Source organism: Bradysia coprophila, unplaced genomic scaffold, assembly GCF_014529535.1.
Source record: "Bradysia coprophila strain Holo2 unplaced genomic scaffold, BU_Bcop_v1 contig_561, whole genome shotgun sequence".
Classification (NCBI taxonomy): Eukaryota; Metazoa; Arthropoda; class Insecta; order Diptera; family Sciaridae; genus Bradysia; species Bradysia coprophila.
The window spans coordinates 2,395,919-2,415,371 of record NW_023503807.1 but is presented as its reverse complement, the minus strand read 5'-3'; the positions used below and the strand labels follow the sequence as shown (position 1 = coordinate 2,415,371).

Here is a 19,453-nt window from a genome sequence, read left to right as displayed (position 1 = left end):
CTTTTTGCGTTACAATGTATAGTTAAGTATGGTTTCCACTCAACAAAAAGTAATCCGTGAGAGAGCAAGCTGTCAAGTAATAGAGAAAAATTTAAAAAAAAAACCATTTTGTCTCTCACATGAAGTACTTGCTTTATAAGTGGGAATCAAGCCTCAATGTTCAGAATCTTGCGATAGCTCCTTGTGCCACCAGGTTTTTTTACGATGTCTGGTGTTTGTATTAGTAACAGGGCCAATTATTGTTAATTTGAATTACAGAATTCACCTAATTTTCCGATGAAATTACCTAATTTACCGACAAAATTACCGAATTTTCTTTTAGGTCAGTAAATTAGGTAATTTCGGTAATTCACAACGGTAAATAAGGTAATTAAATAACCAATAATGTGCCCTGATTCAGTAGTGTACAAACACGGGCGAGCTTCCGAGCAAATAGTAATGCATCTCTATGAAATATACCTACAAACCAAGCGATCAGCCGATGCATGCAAATTATTTACATGAGAAATCATTCATGAACTGTAGGTTGTAATTTGTAATTGCAAGAAATTAATTAAATTAATTGAAGTTAATAGGATAACTATAGGTCAAATTACTTTTTTGCGGCCTTCTGTGTAAAATGTCGTGGCCTGAGCCAGGGCTTACTTTAGAGAATTTTAATTCCGAAAGTTCCGAAAAATTCTGAAATAATTTTTCGGAATTTTTCGGAATTTTTCAGAACTTTTTCGGAACTTTTTCAGAATTTTTGGAATTTTCGGAATTCAAAGTCTCTAAAGTAAGCCCTGGTCTGAGCTAGGTGTTAGGGGAATTTCTTGCCTTGGACGTTGGCGACATTTAGCCATGAATTTGCTTTAGTTGTTTTTTTTTTGTTGCGTCTTCATGCGGTTCTACCACTACCACACGCGTGCGTGTCACTATTTCACTCGTATAAACAAGTATAAGAACTTCACTGTTTGTATGAGTATACCAGCTTAAGAAAAAAAATGGACTTTTTCACATTGTACTTCAGTACAGCAGGGACTCTTATTTGATAGCTTTACTTGAGTCTTTGTAGCAAAAGTTATCAAGATTTGACGTTTGATTCTTTTGTAAGACTATGTTCATAAAGTATGTTAAACTTCGTAAGACGATCTGGCCTTGCGTGGCAGTCATTACATTGAAAACAAAAAACTTTTAATTCAATTTTGTAAGACAGGGAAACGCGGTCTATAAAATCATAGACTGTAGCGTTACATACTTTATGAATGATGCCTACTTTCGTCGAACGTCGATCTTCGAATACTTGAGACTATTTATGAATTCTTGACTACGACTTTTGGTATTCTATCCGAATCAAACTAAAACAGGCACAACCCCTTCATCACTTGACTGGTGACTGAACTAAGATTTACGTTCAAAAGGGTACAAAAAGTCATTCTTTGCGTTATTCTTAATCGGGATGCAAATCTTTATAAAGAAACTTCAGTGGTTCGGTTACATAATAAGTTCCAAATTTCAGTTTAGGGTTCCATATATTGTTAGATGACTTACAATTTGTAACTTACGAGTCGACTTGTAGTACACGAGCGCAGCCTGTCTAATAGAAATTTTCTTTTGATTTATCAGATGCTTCAAAAATTATCCCATTTGTCGAACACGCGATCAACGTTACTTTTGTTTGTCTTTTGTCAGGGATTATTATTGGGATATTATATTCTACCGATAAATTAATTCAAAACTACCGATAAAAAATAATAAATGACCGATAAATACGGTACGGATAGAAAATAATAAATTATCGATAGACAAATTCACAAGTACCGATAAAAATATTCAAAACTACCGATAACTTTTTACCGATAAAAAGTACTAAAGTACCGATAAACTGGTGGTTTTATCAATCATTTATCATTTTCTATCGGTAGTTTATTACTTTCCATCGGTAATTCATTATTTTTTATCGGTAGTTCATTATTTTGTATCGGTAGTTCATCATTTTCTATCGGTACTTTAATTTTTTCTATCGGCAGTTTATAATACTTGATGTTAATGGTCAATTGTTGTTATCGATTGGTCAAACATAAATTTTTAGTGCTCAAGATTTTTTAGACAATACGAAAAATATAAAAAACAAAATCGAAAAAAATAACGGAAGTAATAATAGAGAAATGAAAACACAACAAAAACCAATTTATAAATGTCGTAAGGCTGCCCGTCCAACAGAAAGGCCACAGTGAAAAAATTTCCATTCGAAATTGAAAAAAGTTAACAGAAAGGCCTCAGTGGAAAAATTACGATTGTAAATCGAAAACATTTTGATTGGAAATCGAAAAAATTAAGAGAAAGGCCCTGAGTGGAAACATTTCGATTAGAAATCGAAAAAATTAAAAGAAAGGCCTCAGTAGAAGAAATTTGATTCTAAATCGAAGAAAAATTAACAGAAAGGCCTCAGTTGGAAAATTTTGATTGGAAATCGAAAAAAAAATTAACAGAAAGGCCCTCAGTAGAAAAATTTCCATTTGAAATCGAAGAAAAATCAACAGAAAGGCCCCAGTGATGAACTACCGATAGAAAATAATGAACTACCGATAGAAAATAATGAACTACCGATATAAAGTAATAAACTACCGATAGAAAATGGAATTTGACCGATGAATAGTCGTAAAATTATTAATTTATCGGTATTTTATCACTTTTTACCGGTAAAAAGTTATCGGTAGTTTTGAATATTTTTATCGGTGCTTGTGAATTTGTCTATCGATAATTTATTATTTTCTATCGGTACCGTATTTATCGGTCATTTATTATTTTTTATCGGTAGTTTTGAATTAATTTATCGGTCGTTTATTAGTATCCATTATTATTTATCCTGTCGCACTAGTGCGTAATATTGACGTTTGTAAGAATAAAGATCCCACTTCTGTACATAAAATCTTGTTCCTAACCAGGGCTTACTTTAGAGAATTTTAATTCCGAAAATTCTGAAAAAATTCCGAAAAAGTTCCGAAAAATTCTGAAATAATTTTTCGAAATTTTTCAGAACTTTTTCGGATTTTTTTCAGAATTTTCGGAATTAAAATTCTCTAAAGTAAGTCCTGTTCCTAATTTGTGTCTAAACTGGAATTTTCCTCATACGATGCGTTGTGAAATTTGGCTTTACCTCAAATTAACAACTTTCACATCTATTGCGCCAAATTTCCATTTAGGCACATGCTTGGAAAATAGTTATCAACGATAAAACAAAATAATTTGAACACATGAGAGCCATAAAAACGTTATTATTCATCACGACCATCACATACTAGTTATTTGTTAAATCATTGTCTTGTCTCTCCACATCATTCCATTCCATTTTATCATACGAAAAAAGAAGAAGAAACATTTTAGCCTATAAAAAAACTGGAAAACGAAAAACTAAAGTATTTACAAAAATATTTTTTATTTCAAATTCATTGTTAGATGTTGTTTTGAGAAATATAAATGAAGAAGAAAATGTTTATAATAAATAATATCCGTGGCTTACATATACACATAGCATAATGATAATGAAATATTTACAAATTTTCGTATACACTAAAATCTAAAATTGGATCATGCGTTTATAAGGAGCTTTTACAAAAAAATAAATTGATTAATTTACGATAAATTTAAAGTTAAAATATCTCGTTATTTAGATATTTTTTTTAAAAAGCAAAAATGAATTTGATTTTGCAACGGGTGGGTTTTTTCTATTATATTATAAGAAAATGAATGAAGTTTTCTCACGGTTGCAACACTAGAGTGCCTTTTTTAACAAAACAAAAAGAATTAGATTATGAAACCATACTTCGATGAAGTAAATAATATCTAAAAACAAAAGAGTTTAACCAAACAAAACCAAACAAATATAAAAGAAAATTGAAACAAAAAATAAAAATTTGCATTCCAAAGGATATTATTATAGAATTTGATTGAAAGAAAACGTTTAACTAAGAGTTTAAAACAAAAATATTTAAATTTGTTGAGAGTAAGAACTAGCTTTTAAGGTAAAATATAGATTGGAAGATATATTTGATTAAATTAAATTAAAATTTAAACAAAAATTAAGATTTCTTTTACGAAAGCAGTGATATATGTATATTATACATACATTCGTGGTTGTGTGTGAGTGAGAGTTAGAGTGTGTATTGTGTGTGTGTGTGTGTGTGCGGTTCTTGAAATTGCACTATAACGTCGTTCCTATATGTTTTCCTTCATATAGAACGAACTTTATATTTTAAAGTTAATTTCGTCAACCCTATTTTTATATAGGAAATGGATTTATTATGTCACTGCTGTCGTATAATGTCGTTATGGTTTTTTTTTATTATTATTACGAACTAAAAATGATTGTTTTGTAATCACGGAAAAAAAGTATTTTGAATTGGAAATAAATGTACAATTTATGGTTGAAATGAGTTCTTTCCAATCGTGATGGTAGGAGGTAGGCGGAAGCAAACCGTTTTGAAGAGCGTTATGTGGAAGGTAAGTGGTATTATAAATGGGTAAATTCACGTTGATTTTGACAATAGCGTACAATAGGTCCTTTGGAGTGAGCTCATAACCGGCTCAGTGGTGTATTTTGTCAATATCTCGAGTAAATTTTGACCGAATTTCATGATTCTTTTTTTGTTTGAAAGAACGAATGTAAATCGTCAGAACAAAATGGCTGCCGGCGGCCATATTGGATTTTAGTAAAAGTGATATATCTTGGGGAAAAAGGCGTTCCATATATCACGCATATGGACATGGTGATAGAAAAGCTTCGAATTTGAGTTCCTAAAATTACTTCGTCAATTGTTGTTTTATTTGAGAGGTACTTCGGACGGGTTTTCGTAATTGCGCTAAGGTGAATACTTTCTATGCAATAGGGTTACAGAAGCATTATGGTAACAGACGCATAAGTGTTATAGCTGTATTAGGGTGACGGACGTATTAGGGCTACGTAAGGATTAGGATCACGGACGAATTAGGGTTACAGACGCATTAAGGTCACGTAAGCAATAGGTTTACGGGTTGTACGGGTTGATCAGTCGCAGCAAACGCTGACAGCTTGTTTTAATGGGGATGGGGGCATTATGTTATTTAAGTATCTATGGTGGAATGCCAAATGGATATCGAACGAAGTGCTTGATGTGCTTGACGGTTGTTGTTGGTTTATATGGGCAATGACCATTAATTTTAATTTTTAATTGGAAAACAAAATAGTCGATGACCGAAATGGTCATAAAATTTGGTATAAAGAGGGCGATGTTGCACCAAGCGGGTGGGTATTGCAGATTTCATTATAGTGAAAAGAAAGAACTCGGCTACGCCTCGGATCAACGAAATCCGCATGAAAACTATATTTTTCTTCTTTTTATTCCGAGTTATGTCAGTGACAATTTGATGTGTGCGGTGTGATTTCACGGTGGGGTTGAACAAAATTTAAATAGAGTCGCGACACCACCTCTGATTTTTTTTAATATTCTTATTGAGGGACTCGAGTACTATAAGGAACCACATTCAGTTCGAAAAATTTTCCAGCCGTTTCGGAGAACCGGCACTCATGGCCGTGCGGGACCGACGAGTCAATTTGAATACAGATTGTTATCGCAACGGATAGAGGGACTAATTCTAAGCTAATTCGTATTGAAATGGCTCCCCTCGACAACTTGACCACGTAGCTACAGCCAGCTAAAGTCGAAAATTCGACATCTTTGAATGGTGATATGTCCAAGACGAAGAAAGTTTGAAACTCTTTGAATGGCGATATTGGTAGAGCATTCCATGCTCTAATAAACGCCGAGAATAACAGTCGGTTAAAGCTGATTTCGCTAACCATTAGAGGAAATTTACCGTAAAAATATGTGGAAATCAGCTTTAACCGACTCCAGATACACGTAATTAATGTAAGAATAGCTGCAAATGACTTATACCACTTATTTATGAAGAATGCATAACAATTCCACTCATTCTAAAGGAACGGGCACTTGAAGATAGATGATAAATTGAAAATTTCGTCGTAGAGTGACCTTGCTGCAAACAAAATGTCGTAAAAGATACTTGTTGTGAGGCTGGTATGGCGAGTGTGGTATTGTTGTAAAGCTTAGACTGCAGGCTGATCAGGCATTATTGTTTTGTTGCAGACAGGATCAACCTGTGTATTACAGACGAGTCCTAGTTTCGCCGAAGATGGTGAAAATAAATTTTTTCAAATATTGTACAATTCAAACAAATTTTGTAAAATCTATTCTCGGCGTTTATTAGAGCATGGAATGCTCTACCAATATCGCCATTCAAAGAGTTTCAAACTTTCTTCGTCTTGGACATATCACCATTCAAAGATGTCGAATTTTCGACTTTAGCTGGCTGTAGCTACGTGGTCAAGTTGTCGAGGGGAGCCATTTCAATACGAATTAGCTTAGAATTAGTCCCTCTATCCGTTGCGATAACAATCTGTATTCAAATTGACTCGTCGGTCCCGCACGGCCATGAGTGCCGGTTCTCCGAAACGGCTGGAAAATTTTTCGAACTGAATGTGGTTCCTTATAGTACTCGAGTCCCTCAATAAGAATATTAAAAAAAATCAGAGGTGGTGTCGCGACTCTATTTAAATTTTGTTCAACCCCACCGTGATTTACCTTACTTTCTCATCTCCCTCAAGTGGCCATGAGGAAATTTTGTTTTGTTGACGAGGGAGAAAATAGAACATTTCCCACTCAAACTGTCAAACTTTGTTTATGTTTTACAAAATGGTAAAATCGCATTGTATGATTGCACTCGTTGTTTCTGCTGGTAGGAATGTTTTAACCTAGAGATTTTCGTCGATAAATAACAACTCTGTTCATTCTACGTATACAAATATTCGTTTTTATTTTGAGACAACAAGAAATGACGACCAAAAAGTCCAAATTAAATTTAGTTAATAAATTCCGTTAAATGTTGGCATTCATTTTAAATTCCCAGCAACACCGACGTAGCTGTCGGATTCATTTGTTGTGCATTCAACGCCGGCGAGCATGCCTGACGCACCGACATCTCCCACGTGTCCAGCAAATGCGATAGCGAAAATAATTTTGGTAATTTCGAGATGCGAGCAATCAGTGCACTCTGCACCGATATCAAGAACGGAGTTGCATTGTACTCCTGTCCGGTTGCGAATTTGCAGCTGGGCGCACTGTACGGATAGTCGTCCGGTATCACAACGCTAACGGGCGGAACGCAGGGCAGATGCTGCGAGTCCAAACAACAGACGAGTTTGATTAGCTTGGTGCCGTTCTGGGACGATGGATCCAGGGACACTTTGAATTTTTGGTCGAGCCGGGCGATTTCCCCTTGCAGAACATGCGGAATTTCGAGCGCTGACGATGACGTTGTATCGCTGGTAACGGATAACCTCTGTTGTTTTGCTGGCGACGGCAGGTTCCTATTACAGAACGAATCGTTTGATAAATTGAGTCTGAGATTTGTGACTGAATATTTACTTGATGTCTGGTCCGAAGAGCGCCTCTAGACACGGTCGAAATGAGCGTTGCAATGTATGATTTCCGATCGGACTCTGTAGATTAGCACTGACAGCCTCCAGAAGTGGATTGTTTATCTACAACAGGCCAAAAAGTTAATTGACCAACCAGGCATGATATACGTTCGGAATATGAATGACTTACCGGATGCTCTTTCAAATTGCCAATGAGACCGCCGGTCGGAGGACAAGAATACGTTTTAAAGTCCATCTTTTCCAAAGCTATTTCACATTTCAGTAAAGTGTCGAGTGGAATACGTCGGTTGGGATTGCACAGAATCTCCAACAATTTGTTCATTTTCAACAGTTTTTCATCTGGAAAGAGTTTGCCTGCGTTAACAAAAATGATTCACATTTTCAGTGTGATTCGCCGTTTACTTGAATCTTTTCCGTCATTGCCAATGCGAGCAACCATTCGCTTCAAAGGTTCGATGTATTTCGTCAATTGTCTGTACTTTTCACGGTATTGTTGCTCCTCGTGTGGATTCAACGGACTCGGAACGGCGACAGCCTGTCCGGGTGTATTGATGGATGAGCTCGGAGACGGCGCCATACCCATAACTGTAACATAATGAAATCAACGTTTCATGTACTGGACCGGGATTCTCTTCATCTCTGTGAAAATTACCGTTTCGTTGTTGCATGTTTGGCATTTGAGGTGATGCCACCAACGCTGGACTCGGAACCATTTGGTTTTGATGAGATGAAGCAATGTTTGCCGGCGAGGTTGTCGAACTGGGACTCGGACTTTTTCGGAAAAATTGGTTCGGACCAACATTTCGAACTGTGAATTGGATACAATGTGCAGGGTATAGTCTCTAAAACGCCTTTTACTCAAACTGTGTGCTCGTTACCTTGATACATATTCTGATTGTTATTCATCATCATTTCCTGTGGCTTCCGAGCCATGTGCTGTTGCTGCATATTCATCATTGGATTCATGCCCATCGGACCACCACTCATTTGATTGGGTGCCATGGCCTGTTGATTTATTGGGATCTGTGCGTTCATCACATTCGGTCCCATTTGCTGTTGCATATTGTTCGGTGCCATTTGTGGCATTCCATTCGGATTCATTGGACCCATTTGATTGCCCATGTTCTGATGATTCATCGGTCCCGCACCTGGTCCCACATTGATTCGGCCGAGCATCTGGGACATTTGGCCAGGATTCATCTGATTGTTCATGTTGACCTAAGATTGAACGACATTTTGAGAAACAGTTCGATTTTCCATAGCCCATTACGGCAATGCCTTACATTCATCTGATTCTGTCCCATTTGCTGTTGATTGATTGGCATGGACACCATGTTGCCCATGGGATTAATTTGTTGATTTTGCATATTGCCCATCTGCATTTGATTGATCTGGCCAGCCATATTACCACCGATTTGACCAGCCGGATTGGGAACTTGATTTCCCATCGCTCCCATACCCATATTGTGATTGACCATACCTGCTCCAGGAGGCATATTACCCTGTTGCATATTGCCCGGCATTTGTTGCATTTGCTGACGAATATTTTGCATATTTGGCATTTGCTGTTGGCCCGGTCTTTGCTGTGGAAAAATGAAAAGTTCGCATTACTACCGGCAGAAGATGGACCAAGGTTTAGCGAAGCTTCCTTTTATTGATTTACGCTGAAAATGATGAGAAAGCTTGTTCACCCGTGATACATTGTTAGTTCCGCTCCTACATTACTGTCGGTGAATGATTTGCTTTGAAAGACAATGTCTTGGTTGCATTGGCAAACCTCGAATAATTTAAGATAAAACCGCAAATGATACCAACGACCAGACAGGAAGCCGTAATAAAGAAAATTCATTTTTCTCCAGACAATTTAATCGAACAAGAAATTCTGATACAAAAATGTTGAAACCATAGAAATGAACGAAACTTAAAATTATTGAGGCACTGCGTTCGAATGGATCGTTTCGATTTCCATTTTATTGCTATCACCAATGACGGTGTACAATTGAGACGTGATTGATTATGGCGCCTCTAGCCAGAACTGTGACTACAAACTGTAGTGTGCAATTCACGTTCCATTCGAATCAGTTTCAATTGGAGAACGTGAAGTTTCTCCAACAAAATGATCCGTTGCAACTGGCCGTCGGCCGTACTCAGTTTGCGCTCCATCTTTATTCGTTTGAGCTTGCTAATCTTCCCTTGTTCCGACACAATGATACGTTGTAACTGGGCGTTCGCCATATTTCTGGTTTCAGAGCATTCATATCGGTTGACAATGTCGTCGGCTGTCAAGTTAGTCAGTTTGGATATGGAAATGTTTGAGTCGTCAGCAGTTGCCTGTTAACAATTTCAATTTTGTAGACAGAAAATTCTGATCAGGAAGCTACAAATCTAATCCATTGACCTTCGCCAATTTTAACAATTTGGCTCTACTTTGCCAAACAACGTTTTGTGCAACATGCAACTACATCAGACCAAATTGATCCGAAAACGAACATTGTACAGATTCGTCAAAATATGTTTCTGAACATGAATCGCATTTGACTCATCCCATTGTTATGTCCAACCCACAAATCGACAAAAATCTTGCAAGTGCACAAACGGAGCTTGTTCTTGGGATCTAGGTGAAGTCGAAACTTGTGTAAAAGAAGGAGAAAAGTAAAAGAACACACCAACCAGAGCTTATCGCAACAACCAGACCCGAACAACCAGGCTTTTTGGTTTTTGTATGAATTAAAGGCAACGAAGGGCTTTTTACAAATTTTCTTCATAAAACGCCCAAAGGGCTTTTTCAAGCCAGTCCGACCCTGACAACAATAACAGTGATTGTTGATCAAGTACACATGCCGTTTCAAATGAAAAGACTTCAAACAAGAGATCTCATTTCGCACGTAGCTGAGAATGTCGGTTTAATATGCTTAAGGTTCAATGACAAGCTCTGGCAGTTTAATAATCGACCCCGATATACAGTGCACGCACTGTATTCACACAGATTCCTTGTTTGTCTGTCTAAAAACTTAACCGGAAAACACTTACATGAATAAGAGACTGAAGTACATTCGATCCCTGTTGCACCGGTCCCATGTTTGGATTGATGTTCATTTGCTGGCCTCCCATCATCATTTGCGGTTGAATTTGTTGTCGACTACCCTGGCTAGCCAGATTCTGTAGCGCATTGATGGGATCTTGCATTCCACCATCTGGATTTTGTTGTTGTTGTTGTTGCTGCTGCTGCTGCTGTTGTTGTTGTTGCTGCTGTTGCTGTGCATTCTTGTTCTTTGTGTCTACGTGTAAAAAATGTCGAGTGCATGAACAATATGAGTCACTAAGGAAGATTAAACTAACAACAACAAGCGACTAACCTCTGACATGAATTATCAGTTTGGCCACAAATCCCAAATATTCTTCTTTGGTTTTAGCTTTCGAGAATACGTGATTCTCCATTTCCGTACCGTTTCTCGATGACATCAGACTTGCGGAGGCTATAGCTTCGTTTCTTGGAATTGAAAACAAAATTAATTTTTTGATTTTACCCCAGAAAAATCAGTCAAGAAGCGCTTACATTTTGCTCACAACATTCTGACGAAAAGCTGGTGTTTGCCACTCTTCTGCCATCTCGTCACCAATTAACACAGTCTACTGTTTACTCAAAAAATTACTTTGCAAACAAAAATGTCGAATCAAACATAAGCACGATAATTAAAATGAAATCTGTAACAATGACACAGGAGGAAGCTGTCAGAGCTGTCATGACAGTGTCGCTACCATCGGTGAAGAATGTTTATGGTGAGTATTGAACGCATTCTTTGTTGTTTTCATTTTGTGTGTCAGTTTGATTTTCGGTAGCGCAATAGTTTAAAAAAAAAATATCGGGAAAGTGCGTCCACGTTACACTTTTAGCTATTTCGACCCTTTTCATGAAAAACGTTTTAAAATCAATCGCATGTACATACAAAACAAATACGCAAATAACTGTTAGCTAATTTTAGAGAGGTAATTATTGTTGAACGACGTATATAAACTTCTACTGTTTTTTAACTGAAACCAAAATTTGTAACGTAATCTACGTAATTCTAGTAGATCTTAAGTTTAATCAATGAAAGTATAGAACAGGTATGGTCGATCGTCGAATTCGTCTTAAACGCACTCACATTTTATGTCAAAATAATATGAAAATGAGTGCGTTTAAGTACGTAAATCAAATCCAAACTTTCGGGTGAATTTCCTATGACGCTAATACATATATTTACATCGTGCTGTAAATACGTATGTGTATAAATATACCTTAAACTCACCACAAATTCACCCATTTGCATTACCTTCAGTGTTTATATACTCAATGACCGTCAAAACAAAGTATGGTCGAATGTCAAACTTTGTATGGAGCGGAGGACATAGCGATTTCATATAAACAAACTCACCTCTCATGAGAGGTGAGTTTGTTTTCGCCTTGTCCTCCGGGTTGAATGAACAGACCATACCTGGTTTCATTGTATATACTTTGTGTACAGTATTGTCCAGTGAAGTTAGTTAGTTAGTTAGTTAGTTTATTTCATGTCATAATATGAGTAAGGCCTTTCGGCCTTTTAAATTACATATTATTTGCGCAGAAGAAAAGTCGTTATATAAACCAAATGAGAACAGTTCAGTCATTACGGTGAAAAGAAAACGTAAACAATCGTAGGTCAAGGACGTCGATCTTGGTTTTAGTGGTGCAGAATCAATACAGCCTAATCCACTGGTATCGATGAAAATAATAGTAAGGCCAGTTGACGATTTGAATTAAACTATAAGTGGCGTAGGTTGTAGAGATCCACAATCGAAAAAGACATCCGAGAATGCTGCGAACACTGTGAAAATTTTGACAGGTCTAACCCGTATAATTTATATGGGAAGACTTGTCAAAATTCACTAGTTAAACTTAACGAAGAATTACTGTAACGAGCTCTTTGCCTGTTCTTTCAGAACCTTGAGTGAAACACAAATTTTGACAATTTAGACATGTTTTGTTCAACACACTCATTATATGTCAAAATTTGTGTTTCACCGCCTTCGTATTCAACTCAGAAGTGTCTTAACTTGTTCTAATTGTGTTCTAAACCAAGGCTGTAAACTTTGGGGAGGTCACGCAGATACAGATACGCGGGTGACACACCACACTTGATGATAACATGGCGGATTTCATACAAAAATTCACCTACCGTGATGATGTGGTGAATTTTTTTTGTATGCAAAATCATCAGACGTGGTGTGTTCCCGCGTATCTAATAAAATGACGGTCTGCGTGACCTCCCCAAAGTTTACAGCCTTGTTCTAAACTGTTCTTCCAAAAGATTGATATTTTCTATGTTTACGTCAAAAACGTTACATTTTAAAAATCGCCACTCCAACTAATGAGTGCGTTTCATTCCAAAATTTAATCAATTTTATGCAATCTCCAATTTTCCCATTCTTTTTTTTACTATGACATGCGGAGCACGCAACAATAATTCAACGGACGAATCAAAAATTCTAACCTCCAATACTTCTATCCGTTACATTGGCTGCTTTTGTAAAATTTATTTTTTTTTTCGATACTTTAAGTGTTTCATGTTAAGTTAAAATCATTTCGTTACCTATCGTCGGAACTCCCCCACTGTATACTAAAGAACAATAAAAACATGTCCAACTCGGACGAAAATTTCGATAGAACAACAAAAAATCCATGGAATATGGTTTTCATGCGTGACGAAAATGATGGAGCACAGAGTGAGGATTACAAAATTTCTGCGTCACTGAAACAAATTTGGAGTGACGTTTCCGATGATGAAACAGTTGATGCCTGTAGCAATGCAGATTCTTCGCAGCACAATGTTCCGCAAGGATATTTCGCACAACCACCGCCACCAACCGAATACGTCCAATTCGGTAATAATGTGATAGCCATAGCTGCTCAATCGACGCCAGTTGCGCAACCACTTGGTACGGGATCGCATTACAACACAGTCTCAAATAACGTGAATCCTAACTCAATGAGAAGACGAGCCATAACATCACGTAATGGCGGCCACAGTGCGCAGTATCTTGGTAATGAGAACCGCGAAAATCAGGTAAGACGCAGCATCTACTGACAGGCGTTTCCTTTCGAATTATTCTTCAGAAATTTCAACTATTTTGGCACAAAGTCCTTAACCTCACAGTCCGATGGTTTAATCGCGTTCTTTCTCAATTTCAAGCCGAGCAACAACAGTTCAGTATCGTCAATCCCGTCAAACTCATCGCTTCATGCGAACTCAATATCTTGGGCGCAAACTCTGCCGATCGAAGCATTTTTGCAGAAAGTTCAAGTGATCATCAAAAATGGCTTCCTGGATCCCAAAATCTTGACCGAACCTACTGCACCGGAATGTTTCGACCTGTGTCAAATGCTCATTTTTTATGTTATGGTTGGTATCCTCACCCACAAAATCACTGAAAACTTGTCAATTCCGTCATCTTACAGGAATACGGTAAAGCTAAAGTGAATTCGAATCAACAGGAAGTTGAAAAAAATTTCTACAAAATCAATTTGATTCAAAACGAAATATTAAGATGCCAAGAGCAATTCATTGAACAGAACCGTGTTCAGCAGAACATATTGGAATCGTATGCCGTAAGTGAAGCGATTTTCGGTCATTGCTGATCTTCTGTTGAAAGCTTTTTTGCCCTTCCAGGCACAGGAACAAAAACAACAAAATTTCACCAGTCAGCCAATGTCGAATCAGTACGGACAATCAAATGGTAAAAATCAGTGGCAGAATGTTCCTAAAGCACTAGAAACGACGCCAAGTCAAAGGTAAGAGGAATAATTTTGTTGTGCTCAATATTTGTGTCAAGCGAAGCCAGTCTTAAAATCGATCCTCAGGTGATCTCACTTCTTTAGGGATTGGGGCTGATAGAGAGTTTTATTAAATAAGTTTGAAACTGAACGACTAAATCACGTTATTCAATAAATCGATTGACGAAAAATGGTTGACTGATACCCGATTGCGAGTCGCTGAACGAAGCTCCGGAAAATGTATGGATCGGGAAGTCAGTTTTAAACTTTTGGTTACCGGGAAATTTTGACTCGGTTGACCGGTAAGAAAACCTTATTTCCATGCCCGTTTTGCCTGAAAGTCAGTGTACAAAATGTAACTGTCGTTCACTCTTACGTTTTCAATGAAAAAAGTTGCGTCAGAGTCACGGTCTCAGAAAGTTTTTAATCGATTTGCTGGTAATTGGTGAAGTTAATTGAACGGAAATAAATGAACTTGTGGACAATTCGTTCTGAAAAAGTTGTATTGTCAAGAGCTTTTTACACTTTTTTCCCCTGAGTTTGTTTGAACCGGGTACAATGTACAGATTGTGTGCTTTCATTGTTTACTATAAATCATAAATTTTCATGATGTTTTTTTCTTTCCTTTTCTTTCTCACTTATCATTCAGTCCACTCAAATGCCATCTGGGTTTATACAAATGTAGCTTCGTCTAAAGCTATGTTTCAAAAAACAACACAGAAACCGCGATTTTTGGGACGGAATAACGCCGGAGAATGTATCGTCTTCGGACGAAGATAGTGGCAAATCAAGTCCGGAAGATGATCAAGAGACTGTCAGCGCTGGCTTGGAGGCCCTGGCAGCAAGAGCGCATGCATCAATTTTAAATCTATCTGCATGTCCCGATTTTCAGCAAAAAGAAAGAGTACACTCAATCTTTGGATTTGCTCATTGCATCATGAAGCATTATGACCGTTTCGTACGGTAAATATTTTGATTTAACAAAATTTTAGTGCATTGTTGGTTGACCGGTTTTGTGGACTCAACATTTTGATCGTCTAGATTCACATTAATTTTTCCTGTAAAATAATAATGAATTCCGTTGAAATGTCAAAATCTAATTGAAATATTGAAACAGTTTTGTTAACATATATATAAAGCTAATTTAAATAATAATTGGTCGTCCGCATGTGTAAATTATTTCTGTTTTGTCCGGCTTTTTTGCCTTTAAATCGAATCAAACTCCATAAAAAGTCTCGATACTTTTTTCTCATTAATATCGTCTAGTCTTTGCGTTACAATGTATAGTTAATGTTCAGTATCTTGCGATAGCTCCTTGTGCCACCAGGTTTTTTTACGATGTCTAGTGTTTGTATCAGTAGCAGGGCTAATTATTGATAATAATTACCAAATTCACCTTAATCACCGATGAAATTACCTGATTTATTGGCAAAATTGCCGAACTTACTTTTAGGTAATTTAGTCAGTGAATTAGGTAATTTCGGTAATTCACATCGGTAAAACACGGGCGAGCATCCGAGCAAATAGTAATGCGTCTCACTGAAATATATACCTATAATCCAGACGATCAGCCGATGCATCCGATGCATAGCAAATTATTTACATGAAACAATCATTCATGAACTGTACATTTGCAAGAAATTAATTAAAGTTGCTGTTCTAATTGAAGTTAATAGGATAACTATAGATCAAATTACTTCTATGTAAAATGTCGTGGTCTGAGCTTAGTGTTAGGAGAATTTCTTGCCTTGGACGGTAGTGAAATTTAGCCATGAATTGGCTTCAGTTGTTTCTTGTTCGTTACGTCTTTATACGGTTTTACCAGTGATACACGCGTGCGTGTAACTATTTCACTGGTATAAACAAATATAAGAACTTCTGTTTGTATGAGTAGACCAGCTGAAAAACTGATAAAGGAAGTTCATGCCTAAAATTCACTGACGTCCACCGTAGAACAAAAAAAAAATCTGAGGCTTTTTCACGTTGTACGTTAGTACAGCATGGGCTCGTATTTGGTAGTTTTACTTTATTGCTTTGTAGCAAGTGTTGTCAAGACTCGACATTTGGTTCTTTTGTGAGACTGTGTTCATAAAGTCTGTTAAAGTTCGTAAGAGGATCTGGCCTTGCGTGGCAGTCTACACATTAATAAAAAGAAAGTTTTAATTACATTTTGTGGGACAGCGAAGCGTGTTCTACAGAATCATAGACTATAGCGTTACATACTTTATGAATGATGCCTACTTTCGTCGTACGGCGATCTTCGAATACTTGAAAATATTTATGAATTCTTGACTACAACTTTTGTTATTTTATCCGAATCAAGCTAAAACAGGCACAGCCCTTGACTAGTGACCGAACTAAAATTTACGTTAAAAATGGTACAAAAAGTCATTCAACTCTTAGTGTTATTGTTAGATCGGGATGCAAATCTTTGAAAATAAACTTTTGTGATTCGGTTATGTAATGTTAGTTCCAAATTTCAATTTATGGCTTGAAGGTCGAGCTATAAATTATAAGTTATGGTACTTTCCTCCATATTAGAGGACTTATAACTTCTAATTTACGAGTCGACTTGTGAGCTCAACATTTCTTTTGATTTATCAGAAACTTAAAGACTTATCCCACACATCGAATACGCTTTCAACGCAACATTTGCTTGTGTCTTGTTAATGACTATTATATATTCTGTCGCACTAATGCGTAAAAGTGACGTTTGTAATGTAACGTGGATCCCACTTCTGTACATAAAATCTTGTTCCTAACTTGTGCCTAAACTGGGATTTTGCTCATACTTCGGCTTCGCCAAATTTCCATTTAGGCACAAGTTAGGAAACTAGCTATCAACGATAAAACAAAATAATATAAAAGAAGAAGAAAATGTTTATAATAAATAATATCCGTGGCTTACATATACACAAAGCATAATGAAACATTTACAAATTTTTCGTATACACTAAAATATAAAATCAAAATTAAAATTGGATCATGCGTTTATAAGGAGCTTTTACAAAAAAAAAATAGAAACTAAATAATTTACGATAAATATAAAGTTAAAATATCTCGTTATTTAGATATTTTTTTTAAAGCAAAAATGAATTTGATTTTGCAACGGTTGGGTTTTTCTATTATATTATCAGAAAATGAATGAAGTTTTCTCACGGTTGCAACACTAGAGTGCCTTTTTTAAAAAAACAAAAAAGAATTAGATTATGAAACCATACTTCGATGAAGTAAATATTATAGAAAAATAAAAGAGTTTAACCAAACCAAACCAAACAAATATAAAAGAAAATTGAAACAAAAAATTTGCATTCCAAAGGATATTATTATAGAATTTGATTGAAAGAAAACTTTTAAGAAGAGTAAAAAAGAGTTTAAAAGAAAAATATTAAAATGTTGAGAGTAACCAACTACGTGTAAGAACTAGCTTTTAAGGTAAAATATAGATTGGAAGATTATATTTAATTCTAATTAAACAAAAATTAAGATTTCTTTTACGAAAGCAGTAATATATACATACATTCGTGGTTGTGTGTGAGTGAGAGTGAGAGTGTATTGTGTGTGTGCGGTTCTTGAAAGTGCACTATAACGTCGTTCCTTCATGTAGAACGAACTTTATATTTTTAAAGTTAATTTTGTCAACCCTATTTTTGTATAGGAAATGGATTTATTATGTCACTGCTGTCGTATAATGTCGTTATGGTTTTTTATTATTATTATTACGAACTAAAAATGATTGTTTTGTAATCACGGAAAAAAAGTATTTTGAATTGGAAATAAATGTACAATTTATGGTTGAAATGAATTCTTTCTAATAGTGACGGTAGGAGGTAGGCGGAAGCAAACCGTTGTGAAAAGTGTGATGTGGAAGGTAAGTTAAATCATAAATGGGTAAATCGACAATAGATATTTTTCGCAACAAGTGACGAAAAGTAGGACCTTCCGTTGCCTTTATTGCGAAAAACGTTGTATACAACTGCGGTCTCGAGTGACAATCTACACATCTAATGCCTAAAAAAGCATTTATCACTCGGTTGTATAAATTACTATTTTACAATCTCTCGCACGACACGAGAGTTAATACAGGCAGGAGCACTTGATTTGCTTAGGGACCATATACCATTATTTGGTGAAAAAGCTGCTCGACAATACATATTTGTCACAATTGGTAACTTAGCCCACGGTATCCTCTTTCTCATTGCATTTTGATGCATATTCGAACAGTCAAAGGCAGTGAAATTTCAGCATGAATTTGCTTCAGCTGTTTTCCAGCTGATCCACAAAAACAATCAAAACTGTTTATACGTCTTTGTACAGTTCTTCCACTACCACGCGTGTAGAAGCTTCAACCGTATAAACAGTTTTGATTGCATGTGTGGATCAGCTGAAAAACAGCTGAATCAAATTCATGCTGAAATTTCGCTGCCTCTGACTGTAGATCGAATTAAAAAAAAAATATTTTTCTGTAACGTAGCTCAAGATTTACTCCTTTATAATGCTTAAAGGATGACTCATAAATTACGTAACGCTTTTTCAGTGCTGTCATCAAAATTAAATCCTAAATAACTCGAGAAATGCATAGCCTGCGAAACTATGCGGAACCTCACACACCGACACAATACGTCAAAACTGGGTGTACAATCGAAAAGTAGATAATTCTGAGGATTTTCCTCGGAAGAAAACTCAACTTCTTTATAGCACCAATGCCACCAGAGGTGGTGCTACTAGCACACTGGTAATGTGCTCGTTCCAACTGACATGCTCGTCTAGCATCAAACCGAGACACTTGACCGAAGTACACCATTAAACTTAAGTGTAGGCAAGTCATCGATATTCACGTGGGGCTTGCGTAAGAGAACCAATTTGGTCTTATTCAAGTTCGAAGTCAACTTATTAATGCGAAAATACTCGGAAACGACTTTAAGGTCATTGGAAAGATCTCTGAGGCTATCGACAACGAGGTAAAAAGGCCTCTCACAGTGCAGTATCATCTATAATCTAGAGACGAGAGTGATTAAGACAATATAACCGGATCGGTTTCGTCAGGTTTTTTTTTCAATGCCAGAGGTTCCTTATGATTATTTTTACGTGCCACCTGACCTTCTGGCAGATCAGTTAACTCAACTAGGTACAGAAACAGAAGTCAAGGCAAAAAACTGTAAAAGCAAATTTTTATTCAAAAAGAT

At 36.4% G+C, this 19,453-nt stretch overlaps 2 protein-coding genes across 5 annotated transcripts in view; one reads left to right on the top strand and one right to left on the bottom strand.

Moving 5' to 3' along the window:
* Window positions 1-6,826: 6,826 nt before the first annotated feature.
* Window positions 6,827-19,453, bottom strand: part of LOC119083103 (mediator of RNA polymerase II transcription subunit 15-like) — a 50,906-nt gene continuing 38,279 nt past the window's right edge. For 3 of the 4 annotated variants that reach the window (XM_037192732.1, XM_037192730.1, XM_037192731.1), the window contains exons 4-11: window positions 10,508-10,581; window positions 8,761-9,060; window positions 8,356-8,695; window positions 8,130-8,285; window positions 7,880-8,062; window positions 7,647-7,816; window positions 7,464-7,579; window positions 6,827-7,405 (exon numbers count right to left, since the gene is read on the bottom strand). In XM_037192732.1, the coding sequence (XP_037048627.1) occupies window positions 6,934-7,405; window positions 7,464-7,579; window positions 7,647-7,816; window positions 7,880-8,062; window positions 8,130-8,285; window positions 8,356-8,695; window positions 8,761-9,060; window positions 10,508-10,581 (1,811 nt within the window). In that variant the 3' untranslated portion in view covers window positions 6,827-6,933. Of the gene's footprint in view, window positions 7,406-7,463; window positions 7,580-7,646; window positions 7,817-7,879; window positions 8,063-8,129; window positions 8,286-8,355; window positions 8,696-8,760; window positions 9,061-10,507; window positions 10,756-10,833; window positions 10,968-11,033; window positions 11,221-19,453 lie in introns of those variants that run through there. The other variant, XM_037192729.1, reaches the window with a different exon arrangement.
* The window catches only part of LOC119083106 (drebrin-like protein), a 34,450-nt gene continuing 27,925 nt past the window's right edge, over window positions 12,929-19,453 (top strand). The window contains exons 1-4 of the mRNA XM_037192738.1: window positions 12,929-13,560; window positions 13,687-13,896; window positions 13,953-14,102; window positions 14,164-14,285. Coding sequence (XP_037048633.1) covers window positions 13,132-13,560; window positions 13,687-13,896; window positions 13,953-14,102; window positions 14,164-14,285 — 911 coding nt within the window. The 5' untranslated portion in view covers window positions 12,929-13,131. The remainder of the gene's footprint in view (window positions 13,561-13,686; window positions 13,897-13,952; window positions 14,103-14,163; window positions 14,286-19,453) is intronic.